This window comes from Zerene cesonia, chromosome 10 (assembly GCF_012273895.1).
Source record: "Zerene cesonia ecotype Mississippi chromosome 10, Zerene_cesonia_1.1, whole genome shotgun sequence".
Classification (NCBI taxonomy): domain Eukaryota; kingdom Metazoa; phylum Arthropoda; class Insecta; order Lepidoptera; family Pieridae; genus Zerene; species Zerene cesonia.
In genome coordinates, this window is record NC_052111.1 from 4,754,378 (window position 1) to 4,782,046 (window position 27,669).

General features: G+C 31.9%; 2 protein-coding genes across 5 annotated transcripts; one reads left to right on the forward strand and one right to left on the reverse strand.

Annotated features, from left to right (window-relative positions):
• Nucleotides 1-397: 397 nt before the first annotated feature.
• On the reverse strand, nt 398-12,778 carry LOC119829583 (integrator complex subunit 6). The gene is made up of 16 exons (XM_038352160.1): nt 12,440-12,778; nt 12,266-12,343; nt 11,598-11,837; nt 10,931-11,111; nt 9,225-9,430; nt 8,665-8,841; nt 8,174-8,326; nt 7,610-7,840; nt 7,180-7,374; nt 6,297-6,506; nt 5,910-6,110; nt 5,328-5,690; nt 4,883-4,979; nt 3,828-4,000; nt 3,074-3,203; nt 398-1,706 (listed from the first exon to the last, which is right to left on the reverse strand). Exons 1-16 carry the CDS (start codon nt 12,554-12,556, stop codon nt 1,480-1,482), a joined length of 2,979 nt encoding a protein of 992 aa, XP_038208088.1. The 5' UTR covers nt 12,557-12,778; the 3' UTR covers nt 398-1,479.
• Nucleotides 12,779-15,394: 2,616 nt separating this feature from the next.
• On the forward strand, nt 15,395-22,070 carry LOC119829625 (snurportin-1). Of its 4 annotated transcripts, none has more exons than XM_038352236.1 (10): nt 15,395-15,472; nt 15,871-15,938; nt 17,631-17,809; nt 18,115-18,205; nt 18,415-18,585; nt 18,860-19,051; nt 19,462-19,592; nt 20,143-20,294; nt 20,497-20,657; nt 21,518-22,070. In XM_038352236.1, the coding sequence occupies exons 2-10, from the start codon at nt 15,936-15,938 to the stop codon at nt 21,671-21,673; spliced, it is 1,236 nt and encodes a 411-aa protein (XP_038208164.1). In that variant the 5' UTR covers nt 15,395-15,472; nt 15,871-15,935; the 3' UTR covers nt 21,674-22,070. The 4 variants fall into 4 exon arrangements, with proteins under 4 accessions (XP_038208164.1, XP_038208165.1, XP_038208162.1 ...); XM_038352237.1 differs by having other exon boundaries at nt 15,874-15,938; XM_038352234.1 differs by having other exon boundaries at nt 15,420-15,536; nt 15,874-15,938.
• Nucleotides 22,071-27,669: the final 5,599 nt, after the last annotated feature.

The following is a 27,669-nucleotide window of genomic DNA, read 5'->3' on the forward strand; positions in this document are numbered from 1 at the left end:
GCGTTAATATCTATAATGTTACGTGTTTATTTTCTAATTTATATTGAGGTAGAATGTAAAGGATAGGCGATAAAAGGAAAAATTCAGATTTTTAGACTAACGAATACATATATTATGACGTATTTTTGCACTCTGCTTCTGATATAGTACAAGTATAAATAATATGTAGATATGTAGTTCATAAGTTGTATTGAGTTGTATGTATTGAGCAGTGTGATAATATTGATATACTAACTTCCTCACTCAGCACAGATTTTTCGGAATTATAAGACAAGCCATTTTCAATATTAGAACTAAGTACTTATAATGATAGTAGATTTCTTTGGATTTGGCTAGATTTGTTATATATTTTATGTTACATGTATAATACGTCATGAGGGAAATAATAAGACATGTTAAAAAATCCAATAAGGATCATAATTTATTTTATAAAATGATATATACACTTTACAATTGACAAGACGACCGCTAGCGTAACAGGACCGTCCATGAATCTGATCATTGAACAAATACTGGGAATGATACTTTAATTCAATACTTCAAGCATGTAAAATATTTTATTAATACCTAATAAACAAAAAGTCAGATTCGCAAAGGTCTTGTCCTACTAAAGGCCGTATTTAATGATGCATAACAGCATTCTACTCTTCATTGGTAATATTATTACAAACTAATATGTACAGTATATTTACAATTTTCCATTGAATTCATATTATCCAAAAATACTTGGGTTTTAATTTCGAACAGTTCATTACTTTGTTATCGAGGATAAGCTAAAAAAACAGAATACTCAACCTTTGAAATGGTATGTCATATATTAAATGCCACAAGAAAACAGTACTGCGATTAAAATGGATTAGACTCGACCTTCCTTTTCTAACACGGTTGACTAAAACGAAATTCATCTACTTTAACACCGACGCCGAGTTATACTCGACGATCATTTGGTAACTTTTATAAATTTTTAACTAGCAACAATGAACATTTCAAAGTTTTATGCAATATTCAACAACTCTTATACCAAAGATTGACGCTAGCTCCAATTCCGTTAGATTTGACCCAAATGCCCATTCATTTTTTTAAACGTACCGCAAGGCACATTCATAAATACATCCATAAATGCGATTTCTAATGACCTATTTCATCTGTCTCTATGTAAAATATGTGATTCTGACGACATCTAGGGCGAGATCAGGCAGGCGGAGCATTTGATCACAATATTCGTAAATACGCAACGATTCTCTTAACATAGACAATAACACCGTGAACATACCATAGACATCACAGCCCTAAAGAGGCGAGTCAATCCGTCAAATGACGACAAAACTTGCAATTCAAATAAAAAGTTTATTTTATTTATGTTAATAAGTAAAACATACGGTTTCGCAAAATACACAAAATACCATATTCATTGATATTTCATACATATTTGAGCACAATTTAACTGTTCAATTTGGTGAAATCATTCGAACGTCATCACTAGCTATGATTATTCGTACTATACACAGAATTATTCGTTAATCTCTTCATATTCACTGAGGCACTACTTCCATTCTTCTCGAGACCAACTAAAAAGTCTTCCAACAATTTCGCGAGCGCTTTTCTTTTAAATCTTAGCGATTCACATATAACGTCTCGTATCACTTCCTTTTTTATTTCTACACTGCCTTTCAATTGCTTTAAATACTCGAATAATTTCGTAAAATCTGAAACAGCAATATTTATCACATTAATAATGATGTTCTGGGTCCTAAGAATTGAAGTAGAGCAAGAGTTGTGAGTAATCTTTATCTCTTAGTGTTAAATAAAAAACCCATTGATCACCTTCGTTGTTCCTAATATAGCATTTTATTTGATCCTGATAAAGTCAATTAATTCTTGGTGTAGGGCGAAATACCCAGATGTAGGGCCACATTGCTAGTGTTGAAGGGCTTTATGTTTTTGAAATACAAGAATAAAGGAGCACACAATACACTAGTCAATTTAGTGTTAAATTGTTACTGTTACTGCTACTGTTAAAGTTAATGTTAATGTTAAATAATAATTATGTTATGTATATATGTTATTGTTAATATTACGCATCGCGCCTTTTTTGCTACGTTTTATGGACTGCCTGTTATTTGGGTCGAACTCCGCCCGCGACACTTAGTATTGCTGACTATTGACTTAGAGGTTCGGTGGTCATTGCACCAAACACTTAGTAATTTTCGATGAACCTTATTAAATTAAAGCATGTTCATTCTGAATTAATACAAATTATTTTAAATTAAAGAAAATGGAACAAAATGCAATGTAACCTAAACTGCACAAACAATTGAATGCAAATAAATATTTCTAAGATGCGATAACCATGTTCATATGCAAATATATGTATCTACTAAGAATAGTCCAGATTCTTATCGTTCTTTCTACATATGACCATGAAAATTTTGGGTTATATTTAAAATGCCTAAGTTAATCTGTTTTAAATAACATAATTTTATTTTAATCCATTATAGTCACATTAGTTGTGCATTTAATGTTAATAATTATTGTAGTTTAATATTTTCTCACTTTAATTTTAGAAAATAATTTTTTTACATCATAGTTTTTAGTATAAATATGTTATATATTATATTACTACATTATATATGTCGGAGACTCATATAAGTACCGACCGATAACGAAACGAAGCACGAATTTCTTCCGCCTCATTGCGACTAACTTCGTGCTACAACAGAGTGGAGGCGTGTCGGACCAGTCGGATGTCGGATGATGATACTAATATTGTGGACATCTTCGTCATATATATGATACAAATTTTAACTAATTAGTGTAAGTAGTTCATAGTTCATTGTGAATTGATTGGTAATTTTTTTTATTTATTTTTTTCTTAATTTTTCAAAAGACTGTCTGCCTACATGCCGTTGTAAAATATGTTGTCCTTTACCCAACGGTTGCCTAGTAGAGATGGCTTTTATAAGGCCGCCGTTTGTGTACTAGTTTTAAGTTGCTGTTTTTAATTTAATCTCTGTTTTATATTCTTGTAAGTGTGCAATAACGAATGAATAAATAAATAATGTTAAAATATTACCTCTGCCCGGTCGACGCACAGCGCGATACACTTCAGAGCGAACAGAGAGATTGTGCTTTTTGATTTCAGCGAGCTCTTTGCGCGACGGCTGCGGCGGAAGCAGGACGGATGATAACAATGCGTTTTCGTCCTGTAAATTTGATACAAATTTGGGTTATATATCATTTATTTTAAACTTATATTCTTGGAGGAAGCATATATAGACCCTATTTGATATTTAATATAAAAAAGATATATTTTACTCTTGAATCATTTTCTTAATAACGTTCGATATTATAACTTTTATCTATTACAGTTGTCTCGTGATAACATGCGAGCGAATCGATGGCAGGACAACTTGTACTTACATAGACCACGTAAATAACTTGATAATATGTCACATAACAGCAGGAAACAACCATTTCCTTCAATAACTCAAAGTTACGAATATGAATATTGAAATGAGTTTTCTACTTTACCTTGCTAGTTGCATATATATAATTGATAAGTAACAAGTAACTGACACCATTATTTAAAAAGGGCTAACGACTCAATAAATTCACTAAAAATCAAGTGAAATCACGTGGTACCCTTGGAACACTTTATGTACAATGAAAAGAAACTTTATATTCTACCACATTAATTACATGGAGACCTTAGTCCATACAGTGGGAAGAAATATAATATAGGCCGATGATGATCATGATGATAATGATGATGATGAATGATATAAACCGCGATTCTCGAACGCCGCTAGTAAAGCTTGATAACGCACCTTCCGCCGTTTCCGCTTGCGCGAGTTGGAGCTGTTCTCCGCGGCGACGCCCTGCAGGATCGCGTTGATCTGCAGCTCCTGCGAGTCGGCGTCGCGCGGCGCCGGCGCCGGCGGCGGCGAGTGCGGCGGCGACGGCGACCGCGCCATCTTGCTGCCCATCGTTGTGTACGCGTCTGGAATGTTCCGTGCGCTGGCTTGTTTTATTTCGCTTTTTTATAGTTATACTGTGTTACTTTCTAAGGTTTTGCAAAATTTTAGCTTTAAATTATACGCCGCTTAGTGCACACTACTACTAGTACAACTAGTAGACGAAGTTTCCAATATACTCAAGCTATGTGTAACTGCTTCTTCTTTGAAGTCTTTGAAATCTTTGAAGGTAAGCCGATATATCCTATCTAACTTGATAACCTAGCTATAGCTATTGTTACTATACTTATGCGTTAAATTGGATCCTTGAATGATAGATCGTTACTATTAATCGTTTATGGTAATATATAGATTTTTTATTTATTACCAGGAAATAAAAATTTACAGAGATTGCATTTCTTTTTTGGTTTGTCTCCAGTTCATTTGATATCCACCTTTTGAAGAAGTTAGCCAAGATAAAGTACAATATTAAAAGAACATTTGACTAAATATATTATACTAACTTTGCCCGCAGCTTCGAACGCGTTAAATTCGGAGAAGTTTAATGTATGATATAAACCTTTGTCTTTTATCACTCTTTATCACTTAATTAATTTAAAAAAAAACACCAAAATCTATTGCGTTATTTTAAAGATCTAAACATACGGACACACACAGATGGCGGAAAGCAGCTTTATTTTATATGTAGTGATCATATACTGTCGGGTGATTATAAAGTGCAATAAGTATAATATAATAAAACATTAATTTTAATTTATTTCAATCACTTTTCCGTAATGTTTAACTAGTACCAGTCTAGTACTAGTTAAATATTTTAATTCACTGTTTTTACTTTAAATTATCATATAAAAAGATATGCAATGCTCATATATTCTATGCCGAACGAATAATATTGTAAATAATATTACCTCCATTAAGGAAGGGTTTGATGACAGGCGGCAGATTGGCTGGCGCAGCTGGCCCGGCCGGCTGTGGCGTCCCACCAGACTCTACGTTGGGTGGCTCCTGAAAATATAGTTAAAAACATTTTAATTAAACAAAATACCAACCAATTTTGTTTATTTGTAAGCGATTCTGAATCTATAACTTTGGTTTAAATTAAAGAACCCCTTTGGATTAGAAAACTTGTTGAAATGTTGAATTGGTTTTGTTAACAATTGTAGTTTACAAAAAAGACCACACATGATTCTGTCTGAAGCATAAAGGCAAATCTTTACCAAACACAACTTCATTGATTTTTATTGAAGCTAGTCAATAAAAATTATTATTTACTCTACAAAATTTCTAAAGAAACTGGTCATATGACCAATACTATATGCTAGGCATAAGCTCAAATGTCGATATGAACGTTACCTCGGGTGGTCTTCCAGAGGGTAAGTCAGAGGGCACGGGCGCGAGGGGCGAGGCGGGCCGCCTGGACACCGGCGACAGCGGCGCCGCAGCGGGCGAGGCGGGCGGCGTGCTGTGCACGGGCAGCAGCGGCGACAGCGGCGCGGGCGGCAGCGTGGGCGACATCGGCGGCGACGTCGGCGACATGGGCGCGGGCGACGGCGACGCGGGCCGGCGCGCCACGATGTGCTGCGGCAGCGGGCCCGCTTTGCGCTTGGGCGGCGCGGCGCGCGGGCTCTCGGCGCCGCGCTTGCCGCCCACTCCGCCGCCCCCGCTGCTCCGCACCGTGCCCATTGGGTCGATGTCCGCTTCGTCTACCATCATCCGCTGGATATTTTATTGTACATGTTAGACACATTTTTCTTTATTATATATTAAATGTATTCATCAATGTACCTAGTTATCCTACAAATAACACTATCATCTATGTCGTATTCCTACGATGCGAATAAAAGCAAATGTGTTATTATCTGACATCCAGTTGAAATCTATATTACTTTTTTATAAGCATGTTGAAATTAACATAGTGTATATTCTGATGCCAACCTTATCTATTTTGAAGGGGTTTCCAAACATGTGCTGGCGAACTGGCTGCGATTCAATCTCCCTCAACTGTGGCGTCATTCGCTTGAGATACTCCTGGTAGTTGCCCATCTGAGCCACCGGCATTGAATGCACACTGTCCTCGTCTACTAGGCGTGTGTGAGCAAGTGATGGTTGAAGGAAGTTTGCACGCATTCGTACCACCTGTAATAATAACGGTAAAAAAGCCCATTTTGTATTGAATTTTAAAGCTTTAAAATTATAGATAAAGAAACATGCCAACAAGAAAGAACAAAAAAAGGCAAATCTATATACAAATGCAAGAATTAGTTTAGTTTTTTATTTATTTGAATAACCATTCCTGATTGGCCAGTATAAATATATATTCACCTGATCCAAAAGATCTCTCCGTTGTATGTCAAATGGATTTCTATAAGTATGAGCTTGAGCCTTATGTCGACCCCGAGATAAACCAACGACAAAGCCTCCAAACTCATTCAGCTGATCACGCAACGCAGTAAACTTGTCTTGTAGACATGGATGAGTTGTTAGATCTTTCTTAAGTGGCGAACGAGGCATAACACGAACGCTTTCTGCTATCTGAAAAACAATAAATTTGAGGTTTAAATTTGTGTGTTTTGTTTTTAGTTGTATTTTGCATTTTTAGCAATATCTTATCAATATAAAATGACAAGACCTATTTACTAATCACTTCCAAAAAATTTTAATCTTTCTTAATAACATTAAAACTTTTTACCTAATAAATTTATGAGTATACTAACTTTATTCGCAAATCTCAATTATCGTCAAAGAGAACGTTTAGTTCCATACGTCACTTATGAATCGTGACTTATGCGTCACCAGTGACGTAAAGGCGTGGTAATCTTTATTTAAGAAAAATCCGTGTTTAAGTTTCTACAAGTATGGTTTCCTATCAATGTTCCTTACAAGTGGGAAATTATATAATTCAATAGTTAACAGATGTGTATGATATTGATGTTTTTTGAGGTGACATGTATCTTATAATAATATAGTATAAAACAAAGCTGCTTTTTCTGTCCCTATGTCCCTTTGTATGCTTAAATCTTAAAACTACGCAAAGGATTTTGATGTGGATTTTTTTAATAGATATAGTTGGTTCAAGAGCTTCAAGGCTCAAGGTTATATGTATAATAAAATCTATTAAGTTACTCCGAATTAACGCGTGCGAAGCCGCGGGCAAAAGTTAGTAGTAAGTAGTGGTTTAGTATTGCCTAATAAAATAAATAATTACCTTCTGATTATTATTACTCGAAGCCTTATTAATTACATCGGCACACAATTTCTCAAATTCTATTTTAGCTTGATTCTTCAGTCTTTTTAAATAATTTAGTACAGAAAAACTAAAACAGTTATCTTGAGTTTCAGGAATTAAACTCTGAACTAGAGGCGCTGAGGCACCCATTTTCGTTAAAGCTCGACGAAGTGGCTGTAAACACAAAAAAAAATAAGTTTCATATACCTAAGGTTTTTTGTAACTGATCTTTCTTGACCTTGTGATTATTAATTTTAATTTAATGGAGGTAATATATTATTATTTATATCATATAATATAACTTTTTATAAAGTCAAAAGCAACATTTGTTTCCCTCAAATCAGTAAAATTATTACAAAGAAGTGATTCAATCAAAAAGAAAGTATTCGTCAAAATTATATCACCTTACCGTAACATAATAAGAAGGCATTCTATCCAAATATTGTTGGAAAGCTAGCTTCCATTCTGGTGTTGGTTTGCATCTGTGCACTTTGAAAAGATCATCAAGCAGTGGTAGAAGTACAGGGTAGTTGTATGGCAGAACAAACAAATTCACACAAGTTAGATTAGTTGAGGCCTTTAGGTATCCAAATGGATGGCTTACTTCAGCATTCTTACAACCGCTGTTAGCTACAAACACCTGTAAATATATATCATTAACAAATAAATATTCACATATTAAATGAGATTATCGTCAACTATATATATAGAGATGATGCTAGCAACTTCTTTTGCTAAAAACAAATACAAAATAATATTTGCTAAAACTAGCACTATCGATCTATGAAGCACTTTGAAATACATATGACTAAGTCGCCAGTTTGCCAACGTAAAAAAACTAATGTCACATTGGCCTCCGACTACCTTCAGTCACAAAAATTATATCATATAATCGATCCGTAACACATTCGCATTTATAATATTAGTATCGATTTCCATCAAGAATCTTATTAAAATAAGCGTATGCTCGTACCTGCCAGCATATAGTGGGTTGTTTTCTAGCCAAAATAAACTGAGTCAGTGGACTTGGTTCCAACTCATATTTATCAAATGGTAAGTTATCTATCACCATCGGCTCTTGACTGGAACACGTGAATTTAACTACTGGATGCGCCGAGCGAGGAGGCTGTAATGTAATATTGAAACCATAACTACAATTCTTACACAAACTTCAGTACAGTGCATACATGAAACATGACATAATTTTACATAAATATCTGCTTCCAAATAAATTGTATATATGTGTTACATTTTACCAACCAATAATAGTATACAGAAAACTAAATTGGTTTTCATTTTATGTTTATTTATTTTTTTATATAATTTGAATGGTTTTAATATGTTACATATCTAATAAAGTTCATATTTATTTACAAAATATTAGATTGACTAGAAATGATTTTTGAAATATTCATGCAAAAAAAAACATGAAATAATTTTAATTTGAAATAACTTTTTACATACCAGTGTTGGTGCATTGGGATCTGGTCGGAATGATTCAGGAATCGGCCAAAAACCAACCGCAAAACCTTTCTGAGAAACTGTTCTTGGTACATATATAAGGCGTCGACAAGAATGCCAAGCTTGCGGGGCAGCTTGATTCATACCCATATTCGTTTGGTATGGACCTCCATTCCACCTCTGCAATATAATTTCAAATAAATCAATATTAACCTAGTGACTACTTCAATCAATTGCGACCGTAATACCTTTATGTGTACAACATACTATTTTTAGCTTTTAAGTGACTCATTTATTTCTTTTTTTTATAAATCTGATGAAATTAATTTTCCGCATAAAATTATAAGTATAAGAACTTTCGATACAATTTGTTTAATCTCCTCTAAATATATATCGTAAGGTTTTCTTAGTAAGGCTATTATTATAATTACTATACATTTTAGAAATTATCAACTGTTTTTTTTTATTAAATGTCCATGCCATTACAAACAAATCAATCCTAACAAATTTTTGTATTTATGTATACTTAGAATTATGTAAGCTAAATATATACGATAATTTACCCCATTTCTTTCGCTGTCAGTTTCCATTTCCTTATCATCTGGATGTGCCTCGTCAGTCTCGCCGTCCCTATTGTTGCCTCCATCTATGGGCGGTGGATCAGGACCGATTTTCTCAAAGTTTATCACCACGCCGCTTTGTACCTTTTGCACGAGACTGTCGATACATTGCATCAACATACGATGCGACGTAATGCAATACGAACGACCTGAAATATATATATTTTTTTTATTTAATCATAACGACCTGAAATATATATTTTCTTTATTTAACCATGTTGGTAAATAACTTTCTGGACTACAATTGTAGTTAAATTTGTCAATCCGATTATATTCACAGTGAAAAGACAATTTCACATAAATAAATCTCATAAAGAGCTGGAAAATTCATTATTTTTTTTAAACAACAGGTAATTCGGTTTTGGTCGTTTTCATTGTTTCATTATGTGATTTACATGTCTTTATAAAGAGAGAGAGTACATTCCTTGCAATCCTTATACAGAAATATAAAAGATAAAAATCAAGGTCAGCATAAGTATATGCAACTAATTTAAACTTCTACAAATACCTTGACAATAAATGCATTCTATTCAAAAAAACTTGTTTCACAGGTTTCTAAAGGGCTTGTTACACCTTGTTTACTAAAACTTGATGGTTTGTTCAAGTAGAGAGAAGATCTAAAATATCCAATGTATAATGAGATCCAGAACATCACTGTTCAAAAAGAGAGGTAAGGTATAGCCAATTTAGGTGGAATGTGGTTTTAAGTGTGACAACATCATTGTCTCAAAATAATACTTGAAATGAATGCCATACGCTATCCTAATCTTAGTATCAAACTAACTTTTAAATGAAAATTAAAATTACATTTAATTTTCTTGTTTCTTAATAGTATTATAGTAATATGAGGTCTAAGCATCTCAGCAACATGAAATTAAACATGCTATAGAAAAAGTTGAATGATAATAAATGAAAAAATTAACATTTCTATTAATAGAGCAGATGCATAAAATAATATCCAGAACATTTCCATGCATTAAAAAAATGTTATGCTGTGATTTATAGACCCCAGGTTTGCAATTGTTTTCTTGTTTGTATGATTGTGTGGCTGTTTGAAAAATCTTATATTTGGTGCATCTACGCTGGATTTTTATTTTATTAAAAAATTGTACTTGAATGATTTTTTAATAAGTTTTTTGAAGATTTACTAAATTCGAAAAATTCCATAACACGTCTTTTAGCTTTATAAAGCTAAAGAATTTGTTTGTTTCATCAAATGCGCTTATTTCAAAATTATTTTCAACAAAAACCCAACCGCCTTCAAATTGTCAGAATTAGAATAATTATATCTATTAAATAACCTAATCGTTAGTTTTAACTATAAATATATTTTAATTTCCATTTATGATATTGAAATTGATTTGTTACAATATTTTTTTCATCAAATAAATATATTTCAATATATTGAGATAAATATTATACAACTACTTTGATACAAACAAAGCTACTAATAAGATATCTTTATTTTTTAGATTTGTGAGTTAGATAGTAGAGACGGTAAGAAGTAATTCCATATAATCAGTATTTTTGAATTCACTACAATCAATGTTCCAAGCCCATGGTTCTGAATTATAAATATTGGTCAATAAGTTAAGCATTGTATTTGGAATAGTAGAATGCATATAAAATAAAATGTATTTTAAACTCACCACCAGTAACTTCACACATAGCATCAATTGGTGAGGAGTCAGATGGTACAAGTCCAGAATCTCTCTCGACAGCAGGAGTACCGGCTAGCCTCAGAACCAAAGAAAATAATCTTTGGTCCCATCTGAATGGTTCTCGGGTAAGCTCTGAACCAGGTATAGGGCAGTTCATTGGCAGGTTGAACTGAATAGAATAATAAATTAATTTAATAGTTGTTTGGTTGTGTTACTCAACCATTATTAACAAACTTTATTTCCCTTAATATATTAAAAAAAAATATGGATGTAATTTTTTTAATAATCTATATTATATTGTTTACAAAAACAACATACATAACATTATGATAAACATTAATTCTTTATGTTTGAAATCTAAATAAATTTCTAGTCTAAATAAAACTCTACATCTAAATAAAATCTAAATAGATTTCAAAAAGCATAGTCATAATTTTCCTAATACATAAATATAATAATTGATTTATAGACATTCATGTATTCAATTTCATAACTAAACATGAAAATTAATAATTCACTTACTTCCTGATAAATTTTGAAAGAACAGAAAAAATTTGATCACGAGGCAGGATGATCAAATTTTTTCTATTCTTTCAAAATTTATCATTTATAAAGCATTTCAATGCTATAAAAACTAAAAACTAAATTCACTTACTTCCTCTTGAATGCCTGCATTGCTCGATAGTTTTCCTCCATCAGTTATAACAACAATCACAGATGGTTCCAAGTAGAATGGGCATCTTCCCTGTCCATATGTGTCTATTCCTGTTTGCATACGATTTATATTTAAAACATCGAACGCATGCTTTAACGCAGCACCCATTGTAGTAAGACCCAGGCATTGCAAATTCTTCAGTTCATTAATAAATGTTGCTAAATTCTCTTTCCAACCAGCCTGAAACACCAATAAGATTATATTTTAAAAACTAGTACGAATTGTCAATTATATATTCATGTCAAAATATAAATATACGCTATCTAATTTGTTATCACAAGTAACGAAACCACACAACATTCCACAATGCCCAAACAGAATCATGATTTCATATTTCCCCCCAATTCGCCATTTCGTTATTAAATGGTGACTCGACCAATGAGCGTACGAGGAGAGCGCAGTCGCAAGCGATATCGCGAAGACAGCAACGGCAGCCGCTCGTCCTGTTTACGTCGTGCTGTATTTTAGTTAATTCACTATCAAAGAATGTTTATACATTAGACTGCAGATTACAGTGTTTTACGAATGAATTAGCGCCGGCTAAAATTATAAATGTATTCAATATTTACAGTAATATCACCAAAACGTGTTCACTTTGATACACTAACCTTGATGTTCGCGGGTGGCTCTTCGAAAGTTAGAAGCATATACCTATCGCCTCTGCTTTCAGGAGACCGCTGACGTACCTACAACATAATAGCATTTTAGTAGCAAACACAAACTAGCTTTAAACAAATCGATCACAAAAATGAGGCGGTTGATGTCGATGACACTGCACGTACCTTTACGAATGTTTCCACAGCGCCCTTGGCTACATCGAGCAACGTTGGGCGTCCGCCCAAATAAGCTCTTTGATTCATAGAGGCAGATGTATCTATTAAAAAGACTATTATAGTCATCGTGAAAAATTTTCTAGATATTCTCCTAAATACATTAAATATGCGCACGCTATTATGAACTAAGAACAAAAATGGCTGCTACATTGTACGCAAAATCGCGAAGAGGCGACCGTCCGACAGCCGCTTCGACGAGCAGCTGAACAAGCTACGCCACGAAGACTCCAAAAGTACCACGTGACCTAATCATACGTTCGGTTATTCTCGGATCCAATAGAAAAACATTCGGTTAAAATCGTAGCCTGGAAGCTATGTTGCCAGTTAATGTCTTATAATTTCCACGAATGCCATAATTTTAACATAAAATCAGACAACTACATATCTTTTTCTGCTTACGTATTTTAAAATGATATGTATGTATTGACTATAAAATACGTAATATTTCAACTTTTAGTACCGGCACTACACTAGTATTTGCATTTTCATTATATGCGTTACCAATGTTTAATTTTCCTTAGTATTAAAATAATTGTCTTTCTTGGCTCAACTATTCATTCAATTCACTGAAGACATTAACAATTTTGGTATGTAAACTTATTATTAATCTCCCTAATATTAGGTAGTTACCAAATGCTAAAAACACTGTATGGGCACTGAAGTCAAATCATAGGTTTCAAGGTATTATTTCTATCCTATAATAGACGTAACTTTTACATACAATAACGATGAAAATATTTTAATTTAAATTTGTATATGTATTTAATATTTAAGTCTTAGCGTGCTGTCATTGGTAATAAAAGGACACTAATATGACATCGAATATTTCAAGCGGGAAATTTTAAAATTGATGAGATCGTTGCCAATTTTACATTGTTGAACGTAGAGTTTTGTATTTCTCTATATAATAATTTAATTAAAAAGCTTTAGTCGTAATTTATACATTCAATTTGTATGTTACTATGCATGTTACAATAAATAATAATTTTACACATATTTAGATATATTTCTGCAATGTAATAGGTACTTATCTATACATATTTTTTAAATATGTTTCAGAACTAAGTACTATAGATGTATTTATAAAAATATTGTACACATTTTTATTATATATTTTTTCCAATCGAAGCACGACATGTTTTAAAATTATAAATTGTTTAAGGTGTGTTTTAATCTTTCATTCCTACTTCAACTAGAGTTAAAATAATAATTTGAATTTTTTATTTTAATTAAATTTTGTTAATCAAAGGACATCGTTCTTTAAATTGATAGATATTTTTTAGATTTTTCGAGCACTCAGGAATAAAAACTTAACAGGAGAAATTAATCAAAATAGTAAATGCAAATGTTTGTATTTATAGTACACTACGTGGGAGGCTTCGTTATCCGCGTAGGTTGATCTTCAATACTACAAATACTTTGTTTTTAATTTTCAAAAGCTGTAAATGAATGAGAGAAATGAAATGCCGAAATATCAGATTATGAATTAAAATTTATTTAAACATTTAATGTGTCTATCTATTACATAATTTAAAGCCGTTGTGTCTCGGTTAATACTTTTGACATCATTGAAAGTGTGAAAAGTTCGAAATTAAGTGACCATGCAATAATAATTAATGTTGGTAAATCTTATGTGCAATCAGTGAAGTTTCAGAATTAAAGACTAACGCCATGTGACATCTGCAACCCCTGGCTAACATAGTGTCAGATTACGGTCTTATCGCCCTAAGGGAGGCTAAAATTTTCTGAGTTACTTATCGGTAAACAAATGTTTCTATAATAAATAGCCCTGTAAAAAACCATGCTTATTATTGGAGAGGAAGGTCTCATTCTAACTTTAAATTTTATCGTAGTTATACTATTAAGTTATCTGTGTTTATCCTATTATCCTACACTCTTCAAATAACTGCAAAGTTTATAAGCATTTATTGATTTACGTTTTTAGTTTTTCACGAACAAACAGCTGAACTTTGCGAAATTTGGCACATATAGTCTGCATTAGCAAATAGGCTTTTTTTTTCCCGGATACTATCTGATGAACTTGGGCCATTCCAGCTAGAGAAAACAAAAGAGCAAATAATGTAAGGAAATAAGAAACTCTTTGAAACAGAGACTCTAAACTATAGCTTGATAGGCTCAGGGTCAGCTCACAGCTGCGAATGTATTGCAGTTACAATCGACCGCAAGTAGTTGCAGATTGTTTCTACAGCAATATAGTTTCTACTGCTCGTTTCAGACACGAAAAATTAACCTATCATATTCTGCAAAAATCCTTACCTATCTATCAACCGTCTACAGTCGTAAGTTCTATAGTTTGTACAGGTATTAAGTAAAAAGCTAGCGAGTATCAACACGTATAAAGTATTTATCACTGCAATTTACCCTATAAATATATTACAGTATTATTTAGTCATCTTCATATTTGTAATCTCAATATGAATTTCATTTCGAATTAAAAATCCATCCAAATAAGAACCTAGGTATAGGTAATTCGATAAAGTACTTTCCGACCTAAAATGTTTAAAAAATAGGAACTATATAGTTTTATTGTTATCGATTTATGAAACTTGTGATTTAATATATTATTAAGGAGCATTTTAAACTTTTCCAATGCAACAAATAAATACGATAAAATTGCTAACCAGCAATATCGAAGCTATAAGCATTGCATTAAATAATTCAATGCTCTTAGAATCCATAACAACTGAAGGTATAAAGAGCTTCCATAATTCACTTCAACGGGCATATTCTCCTAGATGTCCGCACCGTAGCATTCATGCAACAAAACTGCCATTGGGATATGGGACTGAATAATCTGTACCTACAATATATGCTATACCTATCTATATTAATATATTTCTTAACTAGGTACTATATCTATACTTGTTTCATGTTTCCACTTGCATTGGAAGTGCAGCGGTGCGCATGTCAGCCAACATGCGCTTTACATACCGGTTTCAGTCTGGTTACGGACTAACAAAGGTAAATCATTTATGTCGTAAAATCATGTAAACATTCAAATTTACAGTCGGCCGTCGCATACAAGGTTAGTTTTTGTTTTTTTGCAATTACTTCCTAGCTAACTTATTATCTACATGCCTACTTAGCTACAAATAGGTTATATGTATGTACAATAAACGTAAGTATTTTTGCTGTAGGTATAAACTATATAGTTAAGTATCGTTTTAGGTATGAAATAAGTACATCGATATTTTTTGTCTATAACTTTTGTTGTGAACTATATTTACGTGAATAATTCATAAATTTATTTACTTACTACAAAAAATAACGCAGTGTGATAATTTTACCTACATGTTATAAATTAAATAATATGATAATAAAATACTAAGTTATTATAATATTTTCTAATTTATTTTCAGTAGTAGTTACCCTAAGTCATCCCAAAACTTCGTGTGTCAAAAATAAAAAAGGTTTACCGCTCAAAATGGTAAGTTTATTATTGAATAACGTTGCTTTAACGGTTAGTAGTTACGTCTGTTTTAGGACAGAAAAAAATGGCTTCAATTTGCATTGAAATTCACTATTGTAAATTATTTTAGCAAATATCGCTACACATTTCACCGCGCTCCGCATCATATTATTTTACTTGACAATAATAACCTTATCCTGTTCTAAAACTGCGATATTGTGTTTTTTTATTCAAGTTAGAACGGACAACCGAGTTGGTCTGATGGTGAGTAAGCGCCACTACCACCACCGCCCATGAACCTTATAAGATCACTGTAAATGCTTTGCTCGCTTTTGTTTCTACTGCAGGGACGCGGGTCTCCCATTATTTTAGCTCATAATCCACCACGCAGGCCAAGTGCGGCTTGGTAGGTATCACGTATGTTGTCGAACTTCTTCCACATGATTTCCAGCTGATATTTTTCTTCAATGTTTTGAGTTGTGGTGATGTGAATGCATAGCATAGATAAGTTGAAAAATTAATTTAATTTTTCCGCGCTCGTCCATTATCGAACCGCCCGCTATTTTTAGTCCATGGTAACTCTAACAAAGTCTAACCAATAAGCTACCACTGTTCACTTTAAGGTAAGCGTTAACAGAATTGTTGGATGATGGGAATAGGAATCGACTGGGAAGGAAAAGAATACGGGCTCCGGCCCTAGTTTAAGGAGGTATAGTTTTTGTTAACTATGTATCGTGAATATTTTCCCCCTGTTTTTTCTCACACATACACGCACACACACACACGCACACCCGCACGCACACACAGAGATAGACACATAGAGTAAGGTACACTGAAAGATAGACATAAATATCAGGAACACTTCTATTAATTGACGATTTCGGTGAAAAAAATTGCGAAAATCCTCTTTTTGACCTTTAACCTTAAATATATAATATATTGTATTTTTCTAAGTTCTGGAATGTTGGGGAATCTTAATTTAAGTTTCAAACAATTTTGTAACTATTCCGCTAGATGAGTACGGAATTTGCGCTTCTTTCTATTTCTTGTTAAACACACATTCAAGCGGTTACAAATGAACATGCACGTTTTTCAAAATAACACTATGGTGTTCGTTATTTGCCTAGCCATTCATTTCGATGCACTAAATTCCACTATCAATTCATAGACTAGTATATCTATGTATCAATTCTACTTCCGAAATCCGGTTCTATACGAATGACATTGACAAGTTATGTGATATGTCAAATAAAACGGATTTTTTTGTCAATATCTTTAAAGAGAAGATTTCTCATTTTATGAAAAAATATTTCATTAATTTCATTCATACAATGTGTATTTAATTTTTGAATCAGTGTAGATTAGAGATTAAGTTATAAAAACTTTCATATAATAGATAATCCTACTTTTATTTAATAATTCACGGCAAAGGTAACCTGCTTCCAATGTTTTGTATACAATAGTGTCTATCAAATATAAAAGTGAATAATTTTTAATTCAATGTAAATCATTTAAATACACCGTGATTATGAAAGATTGATCCTCTCTATGTAGCAATTCCATTTAGTTTGTGAATACCGCTTATAGTAAACCATCATTAAATTTGGCACATCCATGAAGTTGTATTAAATAAAATTTTATTATTATTATATATATTAAGATTAATTTGTAAAGCTGGTTAAAAAAATTTGATAATTATTAATTTTACAGCCTAGGTGTGCAAAAATGGAAGAGGATCTAGAAATACTGGAACGTGCCATTCTAAAGTTAGAGGCAACTGGTGAAGATAAATCAGAACAAAATGGATCTCATAGAGACCTCTATAAAAATTGGGGCAAGTATGGATCTCAAGAACAAAGACGTAAAGAGCTCTTAGAAACTCAAAAAAGGTAAGTAAGATAGTAAATATGAAATGATAATATTTATATGGGTATGACCATTATCATTTATTACTTATAAATAACCCACCTAATATTATGAGAGGGGATAAAATTAAAATAATTAAACAATATGTATGGAATGGCCATTCCAATATTGTTAAAAAAATGTTTATTTTTGAAAATCTATATGGTCAAATATTGACAGAGTTTTTGGTGACTAAAGTGCCGCTTTATTGTTTTTTTCCTTAACTGATAAACTTCTGTATTTGTATTTTGATGCATTGTTTTTATATACATTTTTTCTTCTATTTTAGTAACAGACTAAATAGAATTGATAAGTTTCGAGGTATAATGGAACTTGTACAAACTGTAGAAGAGGGAAAGCTTTTTAAACCATACAAGAAGGCGAGTTACATTCAATGATTATGAAATTGTATATTTTTATTTACTATCATTAAAAATAAAAAAATAACATCGCCTGTTTAAGCCATATTTTCTTGATTATTTATTTATTTTCGTATTTCATTGATTGTGAGTCAACAATTTTATCATAATTTCTATGAAATATAACAACACCCCTTTTATGTTTTATAATTTGCATCAATATATTTTAGATAACATATAGACCAAGTATTTATGTTGCTGGATTTCACAAGACTTGCTTGACCTATAGCAATGTTCTGATGTTATCTGAATGGATGGTGGAAAAGCCTGATGATTTTGAGACAGACTGGTACATTGCACCTTGTCCAAAGGGATCCAGAATGCTTGTGATATCATATCATGTAAGTTAATTCACTATTTTAAATATTTTTTTTTTCAATGAAACAATTGCTCCTAGTAAAAAAAAAACATTGTATCTTTTTTAAGGGAAAAAATTATTTAAGTGAACAGTTTATTCATGTTATCCCAATTTTTTAACCTATTGTGTTTCCCAAGAAATGTAAATTAGAGATGAGAATAAAACAACCTATGTAAAATTGTGTGATTTTAAAATTCTGTATTCAAAGTACAGAGTATCATTAAAATAATTAACACATAAATTAATTTTGTTTGCAGGGAATGACAAAGTGTTACAACAAATATGGTCATTTTAAATTTGAGTATTGGTCGGCATTACCAGGCGGTAATCCTCGAACAGCTGTAAGACACAACAGTTGTGTGTTGGACTGCTTCTATTACAAGCCAACTAATACTATGTATGTGTTAGACATTCTAGCTTGGAATGCTCAGCCTATGACTGACGGAGAGGTAGGATAAAGTACTCATTTTTATTTTCCCTACAGATTTGTAATGAGATAACTATGCTATATGGTATGAATCTATCAACAATAATTTTTGGTATTGGTACCATGTAATATATAGATATGTATGTCTCTATAATATTGAAAAAACTCTTAGATTATAATCTTTGATAGGAAAGATATACATGGGAAAATGTTGTTTACTTTTTCTTTCTCGCTTATGTAAGAGTTTATAATTTAGATAAGATAATAATCAAACAGTTTTTACAATATTATGTGTAGATGTGTGTGTGTCCATGTGTAGGTAAAAATATATATTTTTTTCTACACAAGGTATGTGGAAATGACTTCCATCATGTCTACTATACATTGATGACAAATTGGTTATCTTTTAAAGAATATTTATTATAATTTCAGACTGAATTTCGACAATTTTGGATGAAGTCACATTTAGATGAAATATCTGGACTCAAGACTGTTTCTAAATGGAATAGAACAGTGTTTAAATTGATACCTATGATCCCATGTACAACACATGAACTGAATACGTAAGTACATAATTATATAATTATATCCTACATCCTACTAATATTATAATTCCAAAAGTTTGTAAGTATGGATGGAGGTTTGGATGTTTTCTCTTGAAAGCTTTATCACATATGTATCGAATTTGGTACAGAGATAGATAGATTATAGTCTGGATTACCACATTTCGTACCACGCGAGTAACGCCGCTGGTTGCAGCTAGTAAAAATGTGAATTGGTTTGTTTGGTTTCAATAAAAACTCAATTTTGCTTCATTAATTAACTGAGCTATTAAATTTTATATAATGCTTAGGAAAAAATGTGTATTGTATTAATTAATAAATCATATATGTGCCTATAAACAGTGAGAGAATTATATAATTCTGAGGTTTCTCAAGGTATCTCACCATTAACAGTAAAATGAAATTAAATGTAATTTTTGTATTGGTCATTTAATTTTTTTCTAATTTTTAATTATAATTTTTCTTATGCATTCTTAACTAAACAATTTATAACTTAAAGTATTTGGAGTTATAGAATAAACTTAATTCATTGGTTTAATTTTGTTAATAGGTTCTTTTCAAAATATCCACCCTGTGAAGATCCAGAATTCCCTCCACTTGATGGTCTTCTGTTCTATCACAAGAAAGCCCACTATTTCGCAGGACAAACACCACTTGTGGGATGGCTGTTCCCATTCATGGTACCTGAAGTTATTGGGGGTGGTGAGTTAAAATAATATTTATTTATTTAAAAGTTTATTCTGCCAAATCAGTTTTATGGATTAAAAAATATACAAAACAACATAGTTGTTGATGGTAGTACAGCACAACTATGACGGTCGCTAAACACGCGATCTGTTTGACATTACCGCATTGAGGATTTTTTAATTGAGCTCATGATATTTATTGTTTTTTTTTTTCCCAGATATTAAAGTCAATCCAGAATATTTCGAAGGAAGGCCGGACGATTACGTAAATCAGAGTGACTTTATACAAAAGTTTGAATATAATATGGCTTTGAAGAAAGACCAAACTCGCCGAAACTCACGGAAAAACTCTATGGACCTTGATACAAATAAGAATGAGGTAAGGTTTACTCTTGTTAGCAACTTTTTTAGATGTAAATAATCTATACATATAAATAAAAAACAGAAAAACAATAAATCAACTATTCTGTATATACAATAAATATGCTATGGGGTATGTAAACATTATATTCGCGAAAATGTTGTTGTTGTATTAAATGAGATGTTATTGGATAGATCAATAAAAATTAAAAAGTATAATAATTTCTATATAGATTTTTTGCAAAAATAAATAATTGACGAGCTCTTTTATTCGTAAATAATGTCATATTGCCTCTACATCGAAAATGCACGAAGTACAATATCTTGTGTTGGCTAGTATGTGGAAAAAACTATATCAGATTCAAGAAAATAAGAAGATGCATTTTATATCAATGACATAATAGATAGTGAAGGAGACAGTTGATAAAGATTTTATAAATTAATTTTTATTTCTAAAACGTTTCTTACAATTAGAGTGTATGTGACACATCATATCATATCAAATGTCTAAATAATTTTTATAATTTAATTCAGTAGCAAAACGAAATTTCCCGAAAGCTTGCAACATTTTTTGTCTAGTTATAATTTTTACGCCAGGTTTTCAGTTAATGTAATTATATATTTGAATATATGGATTTTTCTCCTATAGTTCTAGATATCCTAGACCTTCTTAATAATATATTTCTCAGGGCTATCAGTAATAATATCATGGCAAAAGTTACAATATGACTTTAAAAGATACCTTAAAACTGAAAAAAAGCAAATAAAAATGTGCTTATAGTAATTACAATGCAACATATAATTTTAAAGAACCTTCAGAAGTTGCATTTACAATTGTAATTTTAATATTGCTACAATTTGTCAATGTTAATTTTATAGGTCACTGAAGATACAAAACAAAAACAAGTTGAGCCAGCAGATGTAATGGAATCTGAGGAAACTATAAAATCTGTAGAAGGTTTAGAAAATATGGAGAAGTGTGATCAACCTGAAAAACAAATGGAAAGTGAACACAGTGATGGTTTAAAAGTATAATTCGTTATTCGATCTTTTTTTAAAGTGCAAGACAACATTTTAAAGAATATATGACATCCTTTAGAATTTGGCCTTGCAGTGTATTTTGATTTTGAGAAAAAGTATTATTGTTTTCGTTTGTGTTTAAGATGAAGATTTCTCTCCACGAATTGAAATTATCAGGACAGTATAGGGGTAAATATTGATTTCTTTATAAAAAATGTCCTTCTGATTACCAAATAATCTTAAAATTAGTAAAATTTTTTAAGGAACATAGCTGTTCACTTTTTATAATAACGGTCTTTGAAATTCTTGATGTTTGCACTATTCAATTGCATTCCTTAATCTTTATATTGGACATTTGTACTTTAGGTACTGATTGTTACATAATCATCTAATAAAGATGAATAAAAATCTATATTTTGTTTCATTTATAATTAACCACTTTCAGCAAATGTGCACAAATAGTAATATTAACTACGGTCTAAAAATCTATATAGGTAGTTGTTCAACAATGACGTTTAGACAGATCAATCGTGCGAGGGGTAAGACGCGCGCGGAACGAGCCCGAGCTACATACGTTATGTTGTTAGCAGCTCGGGACGTTGTTTGAGTCTGCCACGCGTATGATTTATTGTTTATAACTTGTGAATAGTGATTTGTAATACCTGGTTGGTTGGTAAATGGTTGAGGATCTGCGTTTTATAGAGTTATGACGTTATATTATTAGTTATATTATTATCCATACGTTTTCGTTTTCAACTTTTTAACTGTGGCTCTACGTAACTTATGGCATAAATTATGCGTGTTGAAAAAAATAAAGTTATCTGACATCCGTCGCTCAATAATTGAGAGAAACGAACTTTAGGTATTTGGCACTGTTCCAAGAAAACTTATTAAATAGTTTGAATAGCAAAAATGCTAACTGCAAATGGTCTGATAACATATGCATAGTGCGAACTATGTGAAATCCTTTACATGTCTATAGGAATTTATTGTATTATATCAAATTGAACACAAGCGTTATGGTATAAGTAAAAATATTAATTGTTTGAAATTCTACGACTCTAAGTCTAGTTGGATCGCATAGTAATAAAAAATCAAAACCAATAAATCATTCTATGGAACCGTATTACATATTATATCAGCTATTAATTTTCTCTAATTAATCAAGTATAAAGCTTGAGATTGGTAATACAAAAGTTAAAAATTACGTGGTACGCAATTTGACCTCAAGAATTAAAATGTGATCCGATCGTATCCATAGGTACTTATTTGTGCGTACCGTGGCGGCGCCCTCTTAAAAGGCCTAAGTCCCTGGCAGGTAGAACCAACATAGACTGATGATGATATGGACGCTTCGTGCGTAGGTATATCAATAATTTTTTTTTCTACGACAAATCAAAGGTATAGAAAACTAGCTGCGTCCTGCGGTTTCCCGCGTAAGTCTGTATCCCGTAGGAATATGGGAATAAAAGCGTATTTGTTTTTTTCGTTAAGTATTAAGTAATAGAAAGAAAGAGCAATTTATTTTAAATAGGATAATTGTTCTTACCCTGTGTCCATACATAATGTTTAAGCGTTGTATATTATTTCGCAATTTAAGTATTCTCTTGAAAGGTGCTTATTTCAATAAAAATGTGAACAATTATTGCAAACATTTTCGAAATAAAGAAAATGAGTAGTCTATAATAGCTAATGGTATGTAATCATATATACATATATGTAGGTACTTTATTTTCTATTAGACAAAACAAAACAAGGTTTTGTTGCAAACAATTTAGGCTTTGTTTTCCTTATTTACCGTGGGAACTACGTAGTGACCTCATTATACGGTGAGTATATTTTCTGTAATTGTAAGTTGAAACCTCTCAAAATGAATATAAATTCTACGTGTATCTAAGTACACAAAGTGCGAAAAAAGCTATTTATAAAATGACAACATTCATTCTCTGCTGTAATTCTGCTCCTATAATTTAGGATAAAATTCAGGCGTAACATATTTTAACCTCAGGTGTTGTCTTATTCGTTTTTGTCTGTTACGACAGAAATTCAGCCATCGTTTCAGCCACGCTACGCTGTTCGTGTAATTACCAACCACCTACTTACATAACATTTTTGTTATAATGCTTTTTTATTGGATTATATTATTTATCTGCAGACATGATCCTAATTATATGAAGGAATATGATATGCAATGTAACACCAACTAGGTACGATGATTAACTTCCATTAAATTTTATTATTTAGTATGTAGGTCCATATGACAGGGTTTCTATCATATTATGGACTTTGATTATCTTAGAATATAAAATATAAGAAAACTATAGCGAACACACTTTATCCTCCTACAAAAATTTGTTTTCATCATAGGAAACTTATCGTTATTGGCTGTAGATCGCAAGCAGTATTTTTGTTTGAAAAAAATATTTTGAGTGCCATTAGGCACAAAAATATGATCATTAATATATTGTCTGTTTGTGAGTTTGTTCATAGTAATTCTTGAAACAACTTAACTGATTTGACTGCGGTTTTCTTGGATCAGGATGCGCGTCAGTTTTTATCAGTCCGTAAGTGAATAGGTATTATATGTTCGGGTTGATTTCTAATGAACAGCTGATTATTTTAACCTTCGAGGGAAGGTGCTTACTTGTATCTTGTAACTATTAAACGGTCCGGATTTTAAGTAGTATATAATTATATAAACCGTAATAAACTATGAATATTCGTAAATAAAGTATTTTTTTCGGGATGAAAAATGGAAATTCAATATTAGTACAAGTATTTCAAGTTCGATTGATGCCGATTCCACATTTTGCATACTGATAAGTTTACCAATTGAATTCATAAAATTGAATAGGAACAATAAAATAAGATTCGTTGATTTTATTGCAATTTTACGATTGAAAGTGAGAGGCCAGCCAGAGAATACCGCAGATTTGATCGACTATGGCTGTTTACTGGCTGCTCGTAAAACTCCCGATACATACATATTATCAATCTATGCGTTTACGAGAATAATAAAGAATTTCCATATAAACCTTTCAAGTTCGTATTTAAATAAATTATTTGCACAAGATCGTATAGCAAGAATTGTTGTAAGAACAGTATCGTAAAACATGAAAATATTCCAACAGTTAAATTAGTAACTATATTGTATGTGAAATATAAAATAAACTTTTTGTACACGACAGACGTTCACTTACAGAAACTGACCGAGGGACACAAGATTTATCCTACTAATAACTGTTTCTAAGCTATACAAATATATGAGTAGATACATATAAATATGTATCAAATTGATGCTTTATTTACATTATTTTTACCCTTTATTTCAATGTTAAATGGCGTAAGTAAGTTAGTTAGTTGACAACTTCTGATATCTGGAGCCAGAACCAATAGGTCTAGACTTTAGACCGTGCCGTGCCGCAGACTGCCCTATTTAATTTTGTTTCAATGCGATGTTGTCAAAATAAATGCGATACAAATTCAACAAAAACAACAACAATTTTTTTATTTTCGTTATTAAATTAAATATGTATCGATATTCTATACCTTAGTATAGAATATAAATATGTTAACTAAAAAGTAAGGGGAAAACTTTAAGTTTATTCCCTCAGGGATAACTAAGTTATTTGGTCAAAGCCGCGAGCAATAGCCTAGTACCTACTTATATTATAAATGCGAAAATTTATTAGTTTAGTTGAGAAAACGTTGGGACTCGAGATATTTATTATTCAGCATCGCTAAGCAAACTAGATATGTACTGCCGATGTCAATTTTATCATTAACCTATACCTTTATTTACCACACATAATATTATATTAGGTACCTACACTTACATGAGTAAGTTAGTGTCGCTCGCGTTCAAATTGTAAGTTTAAACCAATCTCGAAGTTAGTTGTAGGTATAATCGTAATTATTTAGAGGAAATGTTCTATCATTCTGTCATTTAATTTAGACGTAGCGTCAATAAGAACTTATATTTAGAAACATTACTGAGACGGTGCGCGTGCCTCGCTTTATTTCAATTTACTTACATAGGTTTAATCTGTGCGAGATTAGATTGCAGCTCTATCTCAGCATGAAGGCGTTGGGAGTAGAAACATGTAGGGTAATGAACAAGGGACTTAACTCATCCCGCAGGATTTCGACGACTCGATCGACACTGTTTAAATCTAATTTCGTACAAACAAACGTTCCGACATCGTATCATTTGTATTCACTACGACTCTCTCGGAAGTGCCCTTCAATTCTACTTTTCTTTCTTAACTCCCAAGGTACTAAGAAAATAACAATGCTTACCTAAAAGTGACAAATAAATTCGATAAAAGAGGTCAACTTTTGTTCGTAAAACGTTATGTTCCAAGCACTCTTTTGTGTTTTCTAGAATGAAAATAACATTCATTCAGGCCATCGAGTGGGAATCGGTTTAAATTATTAAAATAAAGTAGCAATCATTATTTTTGCGATTGGATAGGTGGAGCATTTTAAATAAATGATCTTTACATTATCTTTTCAAAGTAGGATATCTATTTATTTATTTTGAAACAGACACGTCTACACTTAAAAACCGAGTTTGCAACTGTAGTTTTAGGTACTATCGCTACAACTACAAAACAAGTCGCTTTCCGCCGTCTGTTTGTATAGATATATGAAGATATTAGATCTTGAAAATTACGCATGAATAATACAAATCATCTTGAAAAATACAAATGACCCATCAACGGCAAGCAAAACTAATAAGTTCACATCCTACTATCCTATCATATCCTACTAATATTATAAATGCAAAAGTTTGTTAGGATGTGTGTTTGTTACTATTTCACGCAAAAACTACTGAACCGATTGCAATGAAAATTGGTACGTAGATAGCTGGGCAACTGGAGTAACGCATATGAATGACATAGGCAACTTTTTATCTCGATATTCCTACGGGATACGGTCTTACGCGGGTGCAACCGCAGGGCGCACCTAGTTTATATATATATATAAAAATATGCGTACACCACTAAATATAATATTTACTTATCGATCAGTTAATATTATTATTATAACATAGTATTGATGCGTATGAATCTCGAATATTAATTATAGAATCATTCTTCGAGTAGGTGACAACGGAGTACGGACATCTGTCTTCGTGTAATGAATGACGTAATTTCCTCATGGGCGAACTTACTCGGCAAGAGCACATTACTCAGGATTTAAGTTATCGTGCTTTCACAAGCGCTTTAAGCCTACACATTTGCATATATTTTTATGCGGCGTGACTAGACGATACATGGAATGATTTATGCTCATTGCTACAAATTCATAGAAGCATTTGACATTTATCGCTAGACTCGTCTTCGTTGTATAAACGAAAATGTAATTTTGTGTCATTTTCATAAATAACAAAAATGGTTCTATATTTATTAAAGCGTTCAAAGGTTCATTTTGTCCTGTGGGCATTGTGTCATAATTAATTTTACGTAGATCATATCTACCTGCAGAAATGATTATAGGAATCAGAAACAGATAATTGAAAGGAATTCACGAAATTTATTATTCTTCTTTGCAAATTTATTCTTAAAAAGGCACCTACGATGCAAAAAAGTTAAGAAGGATAATTAATCTTCAGATAAACGAAATTCGCCAATTCATCGCAAATTTGCATAAAGTTGTTTACGTCAAACCTAAAACCAATAATACGGTACCATAATGAAACAATTTAGTGAGATTGAACGAATAAATGACGAATGTGGTTTAAGACGATGAGACGCAAACTGAAACAGGGGGTAATAAAAAGTAAGCATTCAATTCAAAGCGACGGGCGAGTGCAGCTTATCGTCGAGTACAGGCTTATTCTGTAATATAAGGATAAATCTGCACCCAAGCTTTATTGCCTGATACATTTTAAAACCAAATTAAAATAGGTTTGATTAAAGTAAAGTTCCATGTTCAATGTTGCATTACTCGACTTTTATTTTTAATTAAAAGTATGGGTACGTTATCTGTGACAGATTGAGATTAGT

Excerpts from the sequence above, each read along its gene's own strand:
- LOC119829583 (XM_038352160.1), bottom strand. The coding sequence starts at position 12,556 with ATGACTATAATAGTCTTTTTAATAGATACATCTGCCTCTATGAATCAA. Across the intron at positions 9,431-10,930 it reads TATGTGTGAAGTTACTGGTG|GTCGTTCGTATTGCATTACG; the intron begins GTGAGTTTAAAA and ends TATATATTTCAG. Across the intron at positions 7,375-7,609 it reads TGCCTTCTTATTATGTTACG|CCACTTCGTCGAGCTTTAAC; the intron begins GTAAGGTGATAT and ends TTGTGTTTACAG.
- LOC119829625 (XM_038352236.1), top strand. Across the intron at positions 19,052-19,461 it reads AGCCTATGACTGACGGAGAG|ACTGAATTTCGACAATTTTG; the intron begins GTAGGATAAAGT and ends TTATAATTTCAG. Across the intron at positions 20,658-21,517 it reads TTGATACAAATAAGAATGAG|GTCACTGAAGATACAAAACA; the intron begins GTAAGGTTTACT and ends TTAATTTTATAG.